This window comes from Dendropsophus ebraccatus, chromosome 3 (genome assembly GCF_027789765.1).
Source record: "Dendropsophus ebraccatus isolate aDenEbr1 chromosome 3, aDenEbr1.pat, whole genome shotgun sequence".
In the NCBI taxonomy this organism is placed as follows: Eukaryota; Metazoa; Chordata; class Amphibia; order Anura; family Hylidae; genus Dendropsophus; species Dendropsophus ebraccatus.
The window spans coordinates 59,411,648-59,432,811 of record NC_091456.1 but is presented as its reverse complement, the minus strand read 5'-3'; the positions used below and the strand labels follow the sequence as shown (position 1 = coordinate 59,432,811).

The window sequence follows — 21,164 nt, the reverse complement described above, 5'->3', positions numbered from 1 at the left end:
ACATCAGCTTTTACTGTATAACGTATAATTATAATACTCTGTTGTATGATTATGCACCGCTTTCTTTTACACAAGTGAATCATTCCAGACTTCCTGGGAAACTAAATGTGGGATAGGTGACAATGCAAAAAAAAAAAAATCTTTCTATAAAAAAAAAATACCATCCCCAAAATGCTAGGTATTTATATATAGATTGAAAATTATTTGTATCCATCAAATTCGGTCAGATAAATTCCCTATATAAAACTGACTATAAGATTATAAATTTTAACATTTACATGTATCTCTCAGTATATGTATTGTCTATTGGTTATATTCACTCTTCTTGCTGCTTATTATTACTATATGATGCTAAAAAATAAGACAATTTACCTGTGGACCTTGCTGCGTTGTAGGTAACAGTGGGTCCCCTAGTACCCGTTGTTTAGCTCTCTCAGCACTTCTGCGCACAAATTCTTCATAAATTGGCTCCTCCACAAAAATACGAGATCCGGCTATACAACACTGTCCTTGGTGATAGAATAGTCCTTGGTGGGCCTGTTCTACTGCAACATTCACTGGGGAAATAAATATAATGCATTTATTTTTTGAGAAATAGATGAAGCAATTTTTTTATTTTTCAGATTTAGGCTATGGTCACACAACATCTTTTTTGCCCATTTTCTGGCTGTTTTTTTTTTTTTTTTTTTTTTTTTACGGTCATCAGTTTGGCGATAAAAAAGGCTTGATAACAGAGACCAGAGATCAGGCAATGATCAGGCACTATGACACTTTATGAAATTTCATATTTTTTCTGTCTGATTTTATATGTATCCAACAAAAGTGGCATGCTTAGTGGCAAGCCGGGCATACGGGAGTCATACGCAAGGAAGAAGGGGCGAATCTGCACCTTCGCCCTGGCGTATGCCTTTGGCATACCCTTCATAAATGTCCCCCAAGGCTCCAATGTGGCCTGTACAACAGTATGGCTCCTTACTACTAACTCCATACAACCTCTTTGCACTCACTTTGTCATGAGACCTGAAGAATATTCCAGATTAAAACCTCTTTAGTGACAGCAACATCTTAAAAGCTCAACATAGGGGCAGTCTTAACTATAGTAGTAGTAAGTAAATAATGTAACAATAATTACTGATACTAACAGTCTGCATCAGCAAAAATGATAACTGGACTTTTTCCTCCAAGCTCCAGTGTAACTCTCTTGAGATTGGTCTTTCCAGCGGCTTCTTTTATTAGTTTTCCAACCTAAATACAAATTAAAAGTTATGTTATAGAAAATATGTATTGGAATTTTCTTTTAAATTTGTATATTCACCATTCACATATAACCACTATTCACATACACATGTAAAGCAGCCTAAAAAAAGCCATTACTCTTTTAGCTATTTATGTTTTTTCTGTGTGTGTTGCTGAAAACTATGGCTTAAAGGGGTTGTCCAGCATAAACTATTAATCTATGATGCTTCTGGTGCTGCGGGAGACAGTGCTATATACTTACCCATCCCGCTCTGGCGCAGCTTCTGGATTCCAGATGACTGCTGTCTGCTTCTTTACAACTTCCATTGACGTGTTGTTCTGACAGGAAATGGCCACTCAGCATAGACAGCACTATACTGTCTATTCTGAGCAGCCATTTCCTGTCGGAATAGCACATCATTGGAAGTTGTGAAGAAGCGGACAGCAGTCAGCCGGGAAACCAGAAGCGGTTAAAGAGTAGGATGGATAGTATACAGGACATATACAGCAGTTAGTAGTATAAAGCAAGCTTTTCAACAGTTACAGACTATGGGGGAGATTTAGCAAACTGGTGTAAAGTAGAATTGTCTTAGTTGCTCCTAGCAACCAATCAGATTCCACCTTTCATTCCTCACAGAGTCTTTGAAAAATGAAAGATGGAATCTGATTGGTTGCTAGGGGCAACTAAGACAATTCTACTTTACACCAGTTTAATAAATCTCCCCCTATGTTCACACACTGGGAAAATGACGGCTGCCATTTTAGCGCCAAAATGATAATGATGTCCACAAGTAATGTCCATAAACATTATTTGCAGCAATTATTACAGATAGATAGAAGTCATTCAGCAGTAAAATGGCAACCATCCAGAATGATGGGCAGCATTCAATCTGTAATATGTCTTTAGTCAATTGTTTTATGTGTTCTTTAGCTTGTATGTTTTACATGTAGAACTGGGAAACACATTGCTACTGTATGTATGGAAACATATGCTGCTTTTGGTCATTATTGGTCTTTATTAATAATGTCATCAATAGTACGGATTTGTTTGATTACTTTGCACAGTAGTGCATTCACCTGTACTATGTCAGCTATAAATCTAGGTCACACCAATGGTCCACTAAACACTTTTCTTACGGTGAGGGAAATGAGCGTTATACCTCAGTTGATCCAGTGAATGCGACTTTATTAATGTCCATGTGATGTGATATGGCTGCTCCAGCTGTGGGTCCATATCCAGGAACAATATTCACTACTCCTGCCGGAATACCTGCCTACAAAATCAAAAGAAAAGAAAAGAGACATATGTTCCTTAAATGTAAAGAGTGTGAGGCCATTATCACACAATGTCACAAGCAATAGATCAATATAGAATGTAGATGGATATTATTATATGATAGATAATGCTAATTCTCACATTAAATCAGGGGACCTTTGGCCCTTCAGCTGTTGCAAAACTACAATTCCCATCATGCCTGGACAGCCAAAGCTTTAGCTTTAAATTATTTGCTTTGAAATGCCATTGTGCCTTAACAAATCTCTGAATCGATTTGTTTTCTTGGCCTAACAAAGCTTGGATCTTGCCAGCAAAATAGTATACTATGGGAGGAGGCTTGCTGAAATATTGACATGTCAGCAGTAGAGATGAGTGAACCGGGTTCGGGTTCGGGTTCGAGTCGATCCGAACCCGAACGTTCGGTATTTGATTAGCTGGGGCTGCTGAACTTGGATAAAGCTCTAAGGTTGTCTGGAAAACATGGATACAGCCAATGACTATATCCATGTTTTCCACATAGCCTTAGGGCTTTATCCAAGTTCAGCAGCCACCGCTAATCAAATGCCGAAAGTTCGGGTTCAGATCGATTCAAGCATGCTCGAGGTTCGCTCATCTCTATTCAGCAGGGAGATACAGTATGTAGGTTCAAGTGCAATGCTACTATTTGATCTGAAAGACAGACACAGACTTAAGTCTTGTAAGACTTTTACATAACTAAGACAGGGTTAGGTCAAGAAACTGAACCTTTGTCCTAGGTGAAGGAAAGAATGGCTATGGCTCTGTCTCAGCCTTTATTCAGATTTCACATTGTTATCTGCATTGCAAATGCACAAATGATGTTATAAAAGCAAATAAAAATATATTTTTCATTAAGAAACATAGGCGGCTCTGCTACTGTTTGTATAACTAAATCATTTACTTCATCAGTCACTCTATTCACTGTGGTACATATAACACACCTCTTTTATCAGAGATCCCATGTATAGAGCAGTCAGGGGTGTTTGTTCGGCTGGCTTGATGACAACTGTATTGCCATTGCTGAGTGCAGGTGCGATTTTCCAAGAAAACATTACAAGTGGAAAATTCCACTAAAAAACAAAACAAGATATTTTATACTGTTAATGTTACACATAAATTGTTTTTGAATATTTTTTAAACACAACTGACAAAGTTTAAACTGACCAAACTGACTAGTTTACTAATCCTTTCTAGAGAAGCAAGCTTACTATTGTTTCTCTTACAACCTGAGCTGGGTTCACACTACGTATATTTCAGTCAGTATTGTGGATTGTGGATTGAAAACACAGAAAGGCTCTGTTCACACAATGTTGAAATTGAGTGGATGGCCGTCATTTAATGGCAAATATTTGCTGTTATTTTAAAACAACGGCTGTTATATTGAAATAATGGCCGTTATTTACTGTTATATGGCGGCCATCCACTCAATTTCAACATTGTGTGAACAGATCCTTTCTGTGTTTTTAATCCACTCCTGGTTTTGGTTGCAATATGAGGACCACAATACTGACTGAAATATACGTAGTGTGTACCCAGCCTCCGGGTGGTTTCACACTACAGAATCCACGCGGATAAGTTCCGATGGATTCCGTCGCTTAGAATTGAGTCTATGGGACGGGGGGATATGTGCGCCGTCGTGAGCATGTACGAGCGATGGAATCTGTCGGAACTTATCCGCGCGGATTCCATAGTGTGAACCTCCCCATAGTCCTAAATGGTAGGCTATGAATCGCAGTGTTGTTTGTTCATGCTTAAGATGCAATTGCCTCTTTATTGATATTTTTTTATTTTTAGAGTATGGTCTGATGTATGTTTTACATTTGGGGGTCCAGACTTTTTGGTTGCATGTGGTTTATCACACTGCTGGAATTCCTTCTTAATATACATTATCTAATTATTGGACACCACAGGCCCTATTACACTGAACAATTATCGGCCTTACTTAGTCAATTACCAACCGTTTAAACCAATAATCATTGAGTATCATAACACATGTTGAAAGGCAATAATCAACTGACATGCATGACGTTGGCACGATGCAATACGAGTGGTGGCAGCATGCCCGCTGCTCTCCCCTTGTTGTCTCTTTGTGAAATAGCAAACATTCAGATGTTCGGTGCGGATCCCAAACATGAACATGGAAAAAATGATTGTGATCGGTTCGTGTTCACCGAACATTTACAAACAATGAACGTACTCTAGAAGCATACATTTCGGTCTACGCACATGCGTACAGATAATGTGCAAAGTCTAAATTACACAGTTGTATAAGCATTTGCGTACGCATTTGTGTACACAATTGCCTACAGATTGAGTGCGATTTGGTCTAGAGTTACGCACATGTGTACATATTATCAGATGCAAAGCGTAAATTACATAGTTGCGGATGTTTGCAAGTTCGAATATGAAAAATGATCTTTATAACCATTCCGATCATTGAACAGATTGTTTGTGATCGGCGAACATGTTTGCACGAACATTTACAAACATGTTCGCTCATCACTAGTAATAGCACAGCGCAGTGAGCGAGGAACAAGGGAGAAGCAAGTGCTGAGCTGACAGATCTGCACTCTGCAGTTATATGTCAGTGCTTTACATTAGTCCCCTCTTCTGCTGTTTGTAAGTTAGGAGTAAGAGGGGGCAGAGGGAAATGCTTGGCACCGCTGACCAACTGCTTTCACTCCTGACACTTGCTGCCATCCCAAGATACATGCTCATTGCCCTGGCTGTAAATCAAATCTGACTTGTTCATTTCATTAGTCTTTGGAGCAAACTGGTTGGATGTTTTGCTGTATTTGATGTATTTGCCAGTGATTGTTCTGTATGCTTGTATTGCCTACTTACAGGGATTATTTGACCGCATACTCCAACAGGTTCATGTCTTGTAAAAGTAAAGTAATCTCCATCTGTAAGTAAAAGAAGTTATAGCCTGTTATAAAAAAATATATTTTATTTTTTATTCTGCAAGATATTACACAGCCTTAGAGAAACATACCCATAGGTACTGTGCGGCCATGGTTTTTGTCTGCCCAACCTGCATAGTAACGCAGGGATTTAATAGCTCCTGGTAAGTCTGCAAAGTAGGAGGCAGTAAAAGCCTTTCCTGCATCAATAGATTCCAGAGTCTGAAAAAAGATTAATTGCGTCCGTTTATTTCATTCAAACATATAAATGTATAATAATAATAATAATTATTATTATATATATATTATACAGAACACTTATTTATCTAATCTCATAAAAAACACTTACGCTTAAAATCAAGATGTCACGTTCCATGAGGTCTGCTAACTTATGCAAGAGTTTGCCCCTCTCAGAAGCATCCATCCTGCGCCATGGTGACCCCAACTGGAAAGCTTCTCTTGCTGCTTTTACAGCTTTATCTACATCTTCCTAGGAGCAAAGGAGCATTAATGTTTAAAAAAAGGAAATCTTAAGAGCCTGAATATATTTAAAGATAAGAAATCTTAAGAGCCTGAATATATTTAAAGATAAAAATTCATGAGTCCCCATATGTCCCGCTCTCAAAGCTTCAAGAATACAGGATACACTATATGGATTATGATCTGCAGGGTTCTCATATCAAGGAACTCTGATTTTCTTCAGAGAACAATGACCCAGAAAGTTCATTATAGATTTTTTTTTATCCATATATGTTTTAATAGGGCATATGTTTGCCATAGAAGGAGGTTTCACGCCCAGGATAACAGCTGACAAGTATTCCACATTCTTCCTGCAAGGGAAAATGTTTGGCTGATATGCATCAACCCCTTAGGTTGCCCCAGGAAAGTCTGTATTTGGTGAATGCTCACCTCTCAACACTACTGTACAGTTTATACATAGGTAATATCTTTAAATGGTGTTCAGAGGTAAGCAAGCATACACTGATACCAGATTATAAATGGTATCATAATCTAGACCTGTAATTCCATTCACTGATAGACTGTCAATAACCTTCGTAACAGAAAGACCTCTAACAGTTTATCCGATCTACAACATAGGTTAAAAGTTCATTTTTTCTTATAACAGATAATGTTACACTGCACCTTGTGTGTTGAGAACTTTCTATGGAATATGTGCAGGCATTAAGCAAGCAATGAATGCTTGGAGAGTAAATCATTAAAGGAAGCCAAGTTTAGTATGCTTTATAATGAAAATATCCCAGAACTGTATGTAAAAGATTATTTTTAGGCTCTTTAGCACTATATATTTTTGGGGTAGAAATAATGACACTGATTGCTTTATTGTCTTATGGCAATGCTCTCTAATCTTTCATTCTTTGACTGTGGATAAAGTTATAGTCTAGTCCTAGCATACCTGTAGATGTCGGTGCATTATTGCTGATTTTCTACAGCTAAAGAAAACACAGGTTAAAGGGGTATTCCAAAATAAAACTAAGTTGTCTCCTGTCCATAGGAAAGGGGACAAGTAAGAAATTGCGGGAGGTCTGACCTCTATACCCCTGGCGATCTCCATATTGGCCTGCCGCTCCTTTGTTTTGAATAGGGCAGTGGGTACAGCATGAGACCCACGGCTCTATTTATTCCTAGGGAGCCCCCAAAAAGAGACCAGTGCTGTACTCGGCTTTCTCCAGCAGCTCCATAGAGAATATATAGAGCCGCTAGAGAAAGCAAAGTACAGCACTTGGCAGATGTCTAGCTAGTGGTTCAGTTCTGTCCAGACGCGTGCAAGCATATCCTTAAGATATTCAATCTACTACTGTTTTAGGGATGAGTCGTTGATGTAAGCCACTTCGAAAGAAGTCACAGGGTATTAGATCTGAAAATGAGGGAGGCCAAAATTATATTGGGAAATTGTTGTTTTTCAACCAACCCAATGTGGAGTTCTATTGAGGTATAGTTGAACATCCAAATGCAAATGAAGAGTTGGCATCATCCTCTCTGTTGTATAGGTAATAAGCCATTCATTTAACATGTCTAGATACAATTGACCAGTGAAAATGAAGGGACCATAGACCAACTTTTGCACTATCCTATGCTTACCTCTCTATGCTCCTCCGGTGTCCTCCTAGAGGTATCCGGTGTGCCCTGCTGATTGCAACCTCCTTCAACTCCAAGACAAACTTGTCTTGGGAGTGACAGTCCATTCAGCCAGAGGGGACAATGAGGAAGCATGGACAGGTAGGAATAGAAAGGTAGGAACCTTTAAAAGTATATTAAAAGTTATCCAATGCCAGATAACCCCTTTAATTGTATAGACATTATTATGTGAAAGCTAATCTTTACGAGGGTTTTCTAGTACATTAGTATTAGAATAGCAGACTGATGGGGGCCCAACTTCTGGCATGCCTGCAAATCAGCTAATGGAGCCATGAGACTCTTCATTACTTACTGTGAACAGCTATATACATCTCTATAACAACAGCTGTTACTGCTATTGCAGCATGCCCAACTATTTGTGGGTCATCCCCTTAAAGTAGAACCAATATGTTCCTTACCTTATCTCCTTCTTCTACTTCACATATTTTTTCTCCTGTGGCTGGGTTAAAGACAGGAAACTTCTTACCACTGACTGAGGTATGCCATTCATTGTTAATGAAGATCTGTGGGGGAAAGCAAATTCATATAATATACTGTAATACTGTGTTTAGCACTGTAATTTTCTGTAATACATATAAACAATATATGTACCACTGTAATTATTTATAAGCCTATTAGAGATGGGTGAACCTCAAGCACAATCTTATAGAGCATGTTTTAGTCTATACTTACATAGACATACACTCATTGACAAGAAAAGTTGTTGGAATCAAATGAAATTGTCTATGTATGATGGTGATGACAATATATATAAGTAATTACACTATTAGTGAAAGGAAAAGTTTATGGGGGAAAACCTTAGGCCTTATTCACACGTCCCGTAATCTACGTATTCGTTGCTCCGTCCTCGAGTTATTGCACGTTGATGTCTATTGGGCTAGTCAAGCGATACGTAGATTACAAGGATGCAAACCAGTCCTGAAAAAAAGGACCTGTCCTAGTGCGGACCCAGATTTGTAGCCTTTGGCATCTGTATTTCCGTAAAAAAATAAGTCACATTAGTCAAATGTTGAAAGGTTGTGTTTTTAAAAAAAAATACGGAAATACGGATGCAGTACAGATGCCTAATCTGTAATTTTTTGTGCATTGTACTGGTGGATAGCAGGAGGAACCTACGGACATGAAAAAATATGTCCGTATGCATAAGGCCTCAGAATGGAAAGGAGATTCTAGTACCCAGTTGGGCCAACTCTAACCTGGATACAAGATACAGTATAGTTGGGTGTGGAGGCATTCGGGTGCCAAATGGCAACAGCAGCACATTTGCCTACAGATGTTGCAGGTGGTGTAAATTCTGCATACTTGTAGGTAGCTGAAGCTGGCATCCCAGTTTCTTCCATGTGCATTGAGTCTATGGACATGTCCAGCTTTCAAACCTTCAGAAACCAGGTCTCATTTTTTTTTAAACACATTTTTATTAAAATTCTTTGTGAAATGTAGATATGATTAAAGTGAACAGAAATGGCTAGTACAGTTAGGAAATAATGCCATTCTTACAGCATTCCTTAATAGTTAAAATGTAATTGTACAGGGTGTTAAATACTTAGACAATTTATGTGAACTTTTGGTGAGTGGTTATTGAAAAAGCTCTGCTTGGCTGTAATACTGAAGAAGTCTTGCCAGAAGTCACAGCTTATCCTCAGATGTGAGTAGGCCGGGTTTACTTTGCCTCATTATGCAGCCTCCATGCTGTGATCATCTGTATATGGTCACTTATTGAGTCTCCCATGCATGGCAAGTTACTTATTCATTTCAAAGGAAATTACTGGAGAAACCACAGGAAGCGTTACCTTGATTAGTGAGAAAATGCTTGGTCACAGACTTAAGTTACATTTTTTATTATTATTTTCAGCGCATTTAGAATGAATGTGTATGGCACAGTGAAGCGAGTTGTACAGTAGTTCTGACTTGATATCAAGCACATACTGTGCTCATTTCATTCCACACTCAACTGCTGGACCTCAGAACTGACCCGCCCTGGCCATGCAGATGAAGAACCGCAGCTTTGTTTGAGACAGAAGCATCTCTGTTTGCTAGTGTTTTAGCATGTGAATTATAGTATTGTGCTAACAAATCTATCACCCATGATCCGCTGATGTTTGTTACTAGTGTATCTGTCTATATATATAACAACAATCTGAGTCTTGTTTTGACAAATGACACCAAACTAAGTTGTATGTTCCTGCTTGTATGTCTCATACAGCCAAAACGTCTGCCCCCACTTCCCAAAAGTTTAAGTCTCTCATTTACATACTATAAATGATCATCACTTGACCATTCTGAGCGATCTGCAGGAGCTAGGGTTACAAATAGAGACATTACCTTTTTTTTGTAATTTTTTTAAATATTAAACTTTTACTTTACTAAACTCTATTATCTGATTTGGCTCTATAGGTAACTGAACATAATGCACAATGCTAGTAAATAAGTGAAGGGAACCGTCAGGGTGAAGTCTGAGCTTCATTTCTGGAGGATACTCGATACTGTGTGCCAAAGGCTGCCACACCTAGCCTCAGTAAATGAACACCTTTGTCCTGCATAGTTCACCAGTGCTATAAATTAAATCCTTGAAAATGATTCTCCTACTGCACAGTTCAAAGGTTCAGATCAAACAGGATCCCGAAAGTGGTATTATCTTTATGAATGAAAAATCTCAAGGAATTCTAGGACTGGATTCTTCTAGGACATAAAACATAACCCCCATTTGGATGATAACTTCAATCATGATATATTATATGACTTTAAAAAGTAATAGAATCCTTTATTAACGTCTTGCAATTAGACATACTTAAGACAGAGGTATAGACAGAAATTCCTATGGAAACCTACTGTGTTCAGGGAGATTAGGAGCCTTTACACTAGTTTTTCTTGGATAATAGTAAAGTATAAGTAAATCAGACTATTTCTTGTAATACACACATACACCTAGATGGGATTTATTTTTTTATTTTTTTTGGCGAGGGGGGTGGGGGGTTAGTAGTGCTAGCTTAGTGGTTAGCACTGTTGGTTGCTTTGCAGTGCTGGAGGAATAAATTCCTGCGTCAGCATCACTTCTAGAACCCACAACTTATAAATTATCTTTTTCAAAGAAAGAAGTTCAAAACATCATGTGGCAGAGAGTTCCATAGCCTCACTGCTCTTACAGTAAAGATGGTGCAATGATGGTGAAAACTTCTTCCCTCTGGATGTAGAGGATGCTCCCTTGTCATGATTACAGGCCTAGGTGTAAGCAGACCGCTAGAAAGATCTCTGTACTGTCCATTCATATGTTTGTCAATTGTAATTAGGTCATTCCTAAGGCTATGTTCACACATCGTTTAACAGCCGGCTGCCAGGCTGCACTCAGCCCGTTCCTGCAGCCGATACCTCTGTTTTGGCTGCAGGAACGTTCTTTTTCACAATGGATTTGCGGGCACCATTGGGTGTGGCCGCAAATCAATTAGCCATTCACTTCAATGCAATGTACGGCCACCACTGCACATTGCATTGTGTGAACAGCTCATTATTGCGGACACTGTTCAGTAAACAGCGTCCAAAAATAATTGACAGGCACTTTATTCTAACGCCTGTTCTAAATAACAGGCATTAGAATAACAATGTGTGAACACAGCGGGCGCCATTGCATTGACTTCAATGCAATGCCGCCCCTGCAGTAAAGAACGGACGCTGAGGCCATTGCAATTAGCTTCCGTTCTATACCTAAAAAAACGATGTGTGAACCTAGCCTAAACCTGAATAAGAGCCTTTTTATGTGGGCCAATGATCAGACAAGTTAACGTTTCTACAAATGTTCCCTGATTTGCCAGTGTTAATACAGTGATCAGCTGACAGACAGGCTAGTTTGTTGGTTAACAGTATCTTTTATTTATACATAAAAATCATTGTTGGCAGCTGATCTCCGCTGTACCCAGAGAATGTGCTGCTGGCAATAATGAGGTCTCTAGGAAAGGGGTTTAAAAGAACTATTGTAAGTATGATCATTAGTTCTATCTCTCGGGATAAGTGCATAGTGTAAAATGTAATAGGCACCAATTGACATCTTTTCATTAATAGACACTTGCACACAAAATTATTCTGCCTGTGTAAAAGGACCCTAACTAGAGATGAGCGAACCGGGTCGATCCGAACCCGAACGTTCGGTATTTCATTAGCTGGGGCTGCTGAACTTGGATAAAACTTTAAGGTTGTCTGGAAAACATGGATACAGCCAATGACTATATCCATGTTTTCCACATAGCCTTAGGGCTTTATCCAAGTTCAGCAGCCACCGCTAATCAAATGCCGAAAGTTCGGGTTCGGATCGACTCGAGCATGTTCGAGGTTCGCTCATCTCTAACCCAAACTTTAAATTTGATAAACTGTCCTGCTACTCTAATATACCAATTCCCTCAATGACATTGGCTGCCCTCTACACTCCCTCCATTTCAGCCGTGTCCTTCTTATATACAGGTGCCCAAACTGTACACAATATTCTAAGTGTGATCTGACTAGTGATTTTTACAGAGGCAAAACTACTGTATGTTCCTGTCATAAGCTGGTGCACAGGGGCATGGCTAAGATTCATGGGGCCCTACAGCAGAAAGTTGTATGGGGCCCCATGAATCTGTGGGTGTGTGGGAGGGGGAGAGGTTGTGGCTGCTGTTGGAGAGCTGTCGAGTTGGTGGATTTTGCCAGCTCTGCTCCTCCTCCTCTCAGAGACAGTGTGCGGCTTTAACAAGCAGCAACTCTGCTCGCTGGGACAATCTCCCGCCTCCCTCCACTCTTCGGGCAGAGACAGCGCCTCAGACCACACACTGCTTCCTTTCGGGGGGAGGAGGCGGAGCGGAGGATCGTACAAGCGGCTTCAATAGGGCTGTTGGTGCCAGAGGGGCTGTTGGTAAGCTGTCAAAGTGCCAGAAGGGCTGCCTGTAGCTAGTACCATAGTATCATGGAAGCAGGTCACGTGATTTGCCGAGGGGCCCTGGGCCCCTCTTCCCCACAGGCCCCGTAGCAGCTGCGTGGTATGCCTCCATGGTAGCTACGCTATTGCATGTGTATCACCTTTTGATGCATTCTATATTTAGAATAGTTTACTATCCACCGGTATCCCAAAGTCCTTTGTAGTCGCAGCTAATCGTACATTTTGTTTCTGTAGCACAAGAGTCCGATTCACAGGGGTTTTCCCATCTTACAAAGTTATTTGAGCCTCCTGTTGTAATGGCACAGTGGGTTCGACATGTGTGTGACCACTCTATTTATTCTGTATAGGAGCTGCAACAGAAAGGGTAGCTTCACAAATACTGTACCGCAGTAGATTTTCTGCTGCGGATCCGCAGCAGATTTGACTAAATGAATGAGCACAGCATCAAATCCGCACTGTAAAATCTACTGCGGATCCACAGCAGATTTGATAGGGCAGGCTTGATGCTGTGTTCATTCATTTAGTCAAAACTGCTGCTGTTCTGCTGCGGATCTGCAGCAGAAAATCCACTGCGATACGGTACGTGTGAAACTACCCCAAAGAGGAAGTCCCACAAACTGTAAAAATGGCAGGCAGTCGGGGGTACGTAAGAAAAAACAAACAAGTCAACTCACCCACCCATGTGCCTCCGTCATGCTGCTCCTGGGTGGCGTTCATCACCATTGGCTGTCATCTTCTGCAGAAAACCACGTACATCACGTACCCAGCTCCTTCAGCAGCAATGTCATGGCCCGGCTGAGCGATAGTCCACTTAGCCAGTCAGTGACTGGAGCGGTGTCCTCCCCCAGACACTGATTGGTTGGGCGGAAAGTCACTCAGTTGGGTCTTGATGTTGCAGCTAGCGGAGCTACAGATGTGAGCGGCTGATGTGAGCGAGACCCAGGAGCAGCGCTACAGAGACACAGGAATGGGTTAGTTCGCTTATTTGTTGTTTTCTCACCCACCTCACCTGGCTGCTGTTTTTACAGTTTGTGGCACTTCTCCTTTAATATTGTACTCAGCTGTTTCTGTGGCTCCCATTCTAACACAAGACTCTGACCCACACTGTTACTCCCATCGTTTTGATAGGAGTAATTTTGTAAAATAGGAAAACCCTTTTAATTTCTAATTTCTCTGCCCAAGCCCCCAGCTTCTCCAAATCTCCTGCAATATAGTATTACCCTTCTCTGTGTTTATTTCCTTACACACCTTAATAGCAACAATATATATTAAAGGGGTTATCCAGCACTACAAAAACATGGCCACTTTCCCCCCTACTTTTGTCTCCAGATCAGGTGTGGTTTGCAATTAAGCTCTATTTACTTAAATGGAACTGAGTTTCAAAACCCCACCCAATCTGGAGACAACAGTAGGGGGAAAGTGGCCATGTTTTTGTAGCGCTGGTTACCCCCTTTAAGGTTCTACTCTGCAAACAATCTACAAGGTTATTGTGTAATTCAGGTTTCACACCCTTTCATGATCAAAACTAGGAATACAACATATAGAAAATCTTACTGCACATCTTGTACACTTACAGCTGTGTTAGCCTTAAAAGGATATTTTATGTATTTTATTTTAGCGCTTAACTTTCAACAAATGAGCAAAACTATCAGCAATCTGGTTCATGTACAGAGCACAGATATTTGTGCCATTGTGAAACGTTCCCCCATCACAATTTGCTGACAGTTTCTTGCACAACTCCAAAGCGACAAGAACTGTAGTAATAGCAGAATTGTGTTTTCAGTCTGCTCTAAAAGTATGACCCAATCTGAACTTACATTTCTTTGGTGATTTAAAGAAATATTTTATATCATCAATGTCCAGCCTAGTAGGGGTATATACTGCACATGGTATATACTGTATACCGATACTGTCCTGTCCTTATTTCACTGAACTGCTCAGACTTTTCCAAGCCTGCATTCCTATACTATCTCACAAAGTCTTAAGTACAGAAGGTCGATAGCCAGACTGTGTTCTGCAGGGTAAAATGAATGTATTAATAAGTATTGCTTTTTAGAGCAGTAGAACATATCTTCTGAATTGTATCGGCTTTACTTACAATGTGCAGATATAAGAGAGTTAAACATGTCCAGTTACTCACTGTTTTAACTACAAAACCAAAGGTAGCACACATGACAAACTTATCTCTGCTACATCTGTGTTCTTGTACAGTCTGATAGAAGATTTTATATAGTATCTTGGCCTGTTTACAAGTGAACATGTCCCAGTGTGAACCTGGAGCCTGCTTGCAAGCGTGCAAATGTTTGCAAAGTGTTATTTCTAGTTTGGTTATGTTTAAAAAAGGGCACTTACATAACCGCCCCTGCACTACAGCAAGTAACCTCTTCATTGCCTGATCAAAACTATAGAAATAGCTATACAGAGAAATATACTGCTACATTCAGAAGACTGGAATTTTTTTTAGTTTTGTATCAATCTAAGGTATTGTCAGAAAACAGCAGTGAAAGCAAGAAAAGAGCATAAAATAACAGCTAGGGCTTGCAGCCTCTTACCTTGGTGTACTTGATTTCCAAGTTGCTGAGAGGAGTAGGCATGCTAAACTGGGCAGCTTTCTCGCCAGGTTTTCCCTTGTTTTCAGATGACATGTTAAGCTTATTTACTGAAACACAGGTGGAATAAAGTACAGTATTAGTCAGGCTCAGGGGTTTTATCCTGACTGGGGACTTGACTTTCCTTTTTTTCTTTTAGTTCAGATTGGCTGCACAAGGATTTGCATACAAAGCTGGGATTGGACAAACCCATTTATAGTCAGGAAAGAGAACTACTACATGTAGCACCACCCCTTATATACTTTCACTTTGGTTGACATTCACAGTGATGCATTTCTATCTATCTATCTATCTATCTATCTATCTATCTATCTATCTATCTATCTATCTATCTATCTATCCAAACAGCACTCCAAAGTTGAACAAGTGAAAAGGTTTATTCCAAAAGCATCTCAGGATACAAGCGACGTTTCAGTCGTTTTATTTGGACTTTTTTCAAGCTTCTCATAGATAGATAGATAGATAGATAGACAGTCGGATAGATAGACAGATTCTTTACCTACTGGGCTAAAAATGTATCTATCCCCATCTTTTATCATCCACTATCATCTACTTTTTGAAAATCAGTTTAAAATGTATTACCTCTTTTAAATCTACTCACTTAATTTAACTAAATCGTCATCATCATCCTATCTATCTGTCTGTCTGTCTGTCTGTCCGTCCATCCATCCATCCATCCATCCATCCATCCATCCATCCATCCATCCATCCATCTATCTATCTATCTATCTATCTATCTATCTATCTATCTATCTATCCAAACAGCACTCCAAAGTTCAACGTGAACAAGTGAAAAGGTTTCAGTCCTTTTATTTGGACTTTTTTCAAGCTGGAAAAAAGTCCAAAATTAAGGACTGAAACGTCGCTTGTATCCTGAGATGCTTTTGGAATAAACCTTTTCACTTGTTCACGTTGAACTTGGGAGTGCTGCGGTCATCTCTTGTTTGTCTGAATACTTACCCAGGACAAGATGTCTGGCACCACACCTCTATATGTTGTTCATGAGTGCTGTGTGATTTTGTTCAATTCTATCTATCTATCTATCTATCTATCTATCTATCTATCTATCTATCTATCTATCTATCCATCTATCTATCAATATCACTAAAGAGCAAACACTTATTTCATCTCTTTTTTATGTAGTGACTAGTGTATCAATAAGCAATTTATTTATATGACTATCTATCTATCTATCTATCTATCTATCTATCTATCTATCTATCTATCTATCTATCTATCTATCTATCTATCTATCCACCTACATAACATTATACACCATGAGCACCTTTAGTCTATATGTGAGGAGCATGTACTGATTTTGATGCTGACCTTAGGGAAGACGTTAATGTGAATATAACCTTAGATGCTGCTCAGAAACATAATGTTATCATAGCTCAATAGTAAGGTAAGTATGGGAGTGTATGATGATATATTTGCGGGTACTCTTGTGTCATTTGTATAATATCATGAAGTAGAGAAAAGAGTAGTTGCACTCACCGCTACGGTCTTCTTAAATCTTTATTCTTTACATAGAAAAAATGAAAAAACACAGTGCGGACATACCAGTGAGCAGACGGTAAAATTGGAGTGGTGACAGCTTGTTTAGCGCTCAACGGCGCTTCTACAGACCTCGAGGTCCGTAGAAGTGCCGTTGAGCGCTAAACAAGCTGTCACCACTGTAGGCATATCACCCCTCTGGGGTAGCTGTAAATCCGTGAGGATAGGGCAGTAAGCAGGTGGCTAGGATCCGCGACTGCAAGCCGAAAATACCGTGGACAGGATACTCCCAACGACAGGGCCCGTACAGTAACAACAAAATACGAGAAAAAATGGTACTAGATATAGCGCTGTCGCAATAAGAATCCAAATGTGCACCATAAAAACGTTACATATATAATTTATTATCACAGCACAGAGTTTACGCGTTTCAGGAGGTAAATAGGTCTCCCTTCATCAGAACAGTGCAATATCATCATGATATTCACTGTTCTGATGAAGGGAGACCTATTTACCTCCTGAAACGCGTAAACTCTGTGCTGTGATAATAAATTAGATATGTAACGTTTTTATGGTGCACATTTGGATTCTTATTGCGACAGCTCTGTATCTAGTACCATTTTTTTCTCGTATAAGATTGTGTGGAGGCACAGATCTGGAGAAGGATACAAAGCACAGTGGCCTCCAATCAATTGGATCAATTGGGACTCCTAGATCTAGGTGCCCCACCAGAGTAAGTAATCGAAGGATTCTTCCAAGAAAACCTGCTGATATGCAGCATTAGCAGAGGACCTCATCAGTAGATTGCTATTAATTACATTCCTCTTCTCCCCCGCATTGTTTCTTAAATCGTTAACTGCCCCTTTGCAAATCTGCTGCTTAAGAGCATTTGGGGCATTGCCGGCAGGCCCACAGCATCACAGTGCCCCGCCCAGCCCGCCCCCTCCTGTCCCACCCACTATATATTTATATATGCATAGTGGGCTCTATGTACTGCGGCTGCGCAGGGAAGATGTCCTGTTGGAGACGCACTGCTTCCTGCGCATGCTCGATTCCTTAGGGCAGTCGCTGATCCTCCCGGAGATCCCTCAAGATGTAAGTATAAGTCTATGTTTGTCTGTGAAGGTTTGTGATTGAAGTGATTGTTTTTTTTGCAAATTGTATGAATAATAGTACTTGGTAGTGTGTGTCTGTTGAGAGAGTGTGGATGATGGGAGTGGGAATGGTGTGGATGATGGGAGTGTGCATGCTGTGGATGATGGGAGTGTGCATGGTGTGGATGATGGGAGTGTGCATGGTGTGGATGATGGGAGTGTGCATGGTGTGGATGATGGGAGTGTGCATGGTGTGGATGAAGGGAGTGTGCATGGTGTGGATGATGGGAGTGTGCATGGTGTGGATGATGGGAGTGTGCATGGTGTGGATGCGGGGAGTGTGGATGCTGGGAATGTGCATGTTGTGGATAATGGGAGTGTGCATGGTGTGGATGATGGGAGTGTGCATGGTGTGGATGCTGGGAGTGTGCATGGTGTGGATGATGGGAGTGTGCATGGTGTGGATGCTGGGAGTGTGCATGGTGTGGATGCTGGAAGTGTGCATGGTGTGGATGATGGGAGTGTGCATGGTGTGGATGCTGGGAGTGTGCATGGTGTGGATGCTGGAAGTGTGCATGGTGTGGATGATGGGAGTGTGCATGGTGTGGATGCAGGGAGTGTGGATGCTGGGAATGTGCATGTTGTGGATGATGGGAGTGTGCATGGTGTGGATGATGGGAGTGTGCATGGTGTGGATGATGGGAGTGTGCATGGTGTGGATGATGAGTGCACATGGTGTGGATGATGAGAGTGGGGATGATGATAAGAGTGTGCATGGTGTTGGTGGATGATGAGAGTGTGCATGGTGTGGATGATGACTGTGCATGGTGTGGATGATGAGAGTGTGGATTATGGGAGTGAGCATTGTGTGGACCCATCATGCACACAATGCTCACTCCCATCATGCACACCATGCACACTCCCATCATCCACACTCTCTCAACAGGCACACACTATCACTCACTCTCATTAATACAATTTCCAAAAAACAATCACTTTAATCAAACACATTCACAGACGAACATAGACTTATACTTACATCTTGAGTGACCTCTGGAAGGATCGGCAGAGGCCCGGAGTAATTGCGCATGCGCAGGAAGCAGCCCGTCTCCGACAGGTCATCTCCCCTGCGCAGCCGCCGTACCTAGAGCCCACTATGCATATGCATAGTAGGCGGGATGGGTGGGGCGTGGTGGTGCTCGGGGCCTATCGGCAACGCCCCAGATGCTCTTAAGCAACAGATTTGCATAGGGGCAATTACCGATTCAAGAAACAATGCGGGGGAGAAGAGGAATGTAATTAACAGCAATCTACTGATGAGGTCTTCTGCTTCTGCGGCCTGCGGCATATCAGCAGGTTCTCTGGGAAGAACCTGCTGATGGTGCCGCTTTATACCGGCTGTCCCTGCAGCCTGTAATTGTTGTACTGTGTAAAGTACTAAATTTAAGGTCTGAATATTTAAGTTGAATTAATATTTCAGTATTTCTGTTACAATAAATAAGCAATGATTTTTAACATTTATTTTTTGCTTTGTCATTGATGGTACTGAGTGCCCAATTGTGAAAACTTGATTTTTAAAAATTATTTTAACACAAGGACAAGGCCGAAACATAAAATTTGAAAATGTAAAAAAGTTCTAAAGACTTTCTAAATGCATTGTAGTAAAATTCATGGTGTAGTGGTCTCAGCTACAGTAGATAAACTGGCACTACCAATACTACCAACTTGTGCAAGGCTACCCTATTGCTTAAATAAGTAAACAAAGTGTAATGGCCCTATTACTCCACAATTATCGGCTGTATTCGGACGATTATCGGCTGTCGCGGCTCACGGATCTGACCTGCTCACTGTCGGTGCATGTAATAGCACCAGCAGTGAGTGGCCAAGAAGGAAGAAGCAAGCACTGATCTCTCAGGTCGGCACTCGCTTGCTCCTCACCGTGTAACAGGGGCTTTAGTTGAACAAAAACAACCTAACAATCCAGCGAACATTGGTGTGGTTGTTCACTTTAGGCTGTAAATGGCCCTTTTAACAAGTGCCCACTGACTTAGCCGATTGGCATTTGTAACAGGCAATAATCCTTCTTTGTAAAAGAACCCTTAGAAGAAACCTTCAAATAAAATATATAATGTATTTTCTGCTATGTTCACACATGGCTTTTATTTTGTGTTTTTATACCAATTTAGCGGCAGATTGTACAATTGCTGTAAAATGGCACCATCTTTGCAGCAAATATGATGGAATTGCAGGAAAAAAAATGCTATTTTACAGCTATTCACAGCAAAATTGCAGCAAAAACTCATCATTAACGCAAAGTAAATGCCATATGTCAACACATCCTCAATCTTATATGGTCTTGAAGAATACTGCAGTGCCTATCGCACCACCACTACCATAGGTTTTGGCAGAAAAATAGCCTGCAGACAGCTGTTATGTTGACATCTGACAGCACAACAACTGTGCAATCAAGCCACATAATTAAACTATACAAATATGTTTCTGAAAAACACTGATACGTAAATGACTAAATCGCCCGTACTTTGTAGAAACATGCTTTACTTACTGTAATGAATTTAATTGCACTAAATAGCCATATATCTTAAACTATGACTAACATGCCATCTTATCCTCAAGTTTTCTCTTGCACAAACTATGTTTATTTATAAAAAAAAAAACAATACAGGAGATGAGGCAGAGATAGAAGTGTACAGGTTGTATGCATTCACCAAAACACAAGCAGCAGCCCACACTGAAAATTACAGGATGTTGAGTCCATGCTGTGGGCAGACTGCATACATATTTCAGTGTTATGTGCAAACATTGTCATACCATACGGAAGTCACAAACAAACAACTTTGGGAAGCTGGCAAAAATCTAAAATCTAAAATGTCGAGGCAAAATAATTTGGCTATAAAAGGTTATTCCAGTGCTAATATATATATATATATATATATATATATATATATATATATATTTATTTATTTTTTACAGTGAGTCAGTGTACATTAAAAAAATAAAATAAAGAATGCTTACTCATCTGCCCTGATTCCCCACTACTTCTCCTTCAATGGCACCCAGTCCCTATTGTTCTCTGCTGCTTCCTGCTTCTTCTTACATGTAGTAAAGGAGTATGAAGACACTCTGTAGGGAAGTGGTGCTCATGGCAGGAATAATCCAAGTAAGTAGTGAAAAAGGCTCCCGGCACTCACCAAACTTTGTTTGCTGAAGTTTATTAAAGTGTCACATGAAGCAGGTACAGATAAAGGAGGATACGTTTCAGCCTGTGGCTTTCATCGGCTCCATTGGCCGAAATGCATCTTCCTTATCTGTAACTGCTTGATGTGACACTTTAATTAACAAGCATAACAATGTTTACTACTTTATTCTGATGTGTAGACCCGGCAGGAAATGCCCGCTCAGTCAGTCATTGGCAGAACACTGCTGTGGCCATTGTTTGGCTGAGCTGGCATTTCC

The 21,164-nt window shown here is 40.5% G+C and overlaps 1 protein-coding gene across 1 annotated transcript in view; it reads right to left on the bottom strand.

The window, feature by feature from the left end:
• Positions 1 to 15,214, bottom strand: part of ALDH1A1 (aldehyde dehydrogenase 1 family member A1) — a 32,331-nt gene extending 17,117 nt beyond the window's left edge. Inside the window, exons 1-9 of the mRNA XM_069961847.1 lie at positions 15,043 to 15,214; positions 7,989 to 8,093; positions 5,783 to 5,923; positions 5,526 to 5,655; positions 5,375 to 5,436; positions 3,472 to 3,600; positions 2,397 to 2,510; positions 1,143 to 1,245; positions 373 to 557 (exon numbers count right to left, since the gene is read on the bottom strand). Of these exons, the coding sequence (XP_069817948.1) occupies positions 373 to 557; positions 1,143 to 1,245; positions 2,397 to 2,510; positions 3,472 to 3,600; positions 5,375 to 5,436; positions 5,526 to 5,655; positions 5,783 to 5,923; positions 7,989 to 8,093; positions 15,043 to 15,135 (1,062 nt within the window). The 5' untranslated portion in view covers positions 15,136 to 15,214. The remainder of the gene's footprint in view (positions 1 to 372; positions 558 to 1,142; positions 1,246 to 2,396; positions 2,511 to 3,471; positions 3,601 to 5,374; positions 5,437 to 5,525; positions 5,656 to 5,782; positions 5,924 to 7,988; positions 8,094 to 15,042) is intronic.
• Positions 15,215 to 21,164: the final 5,950 nt, after the last annotated feature.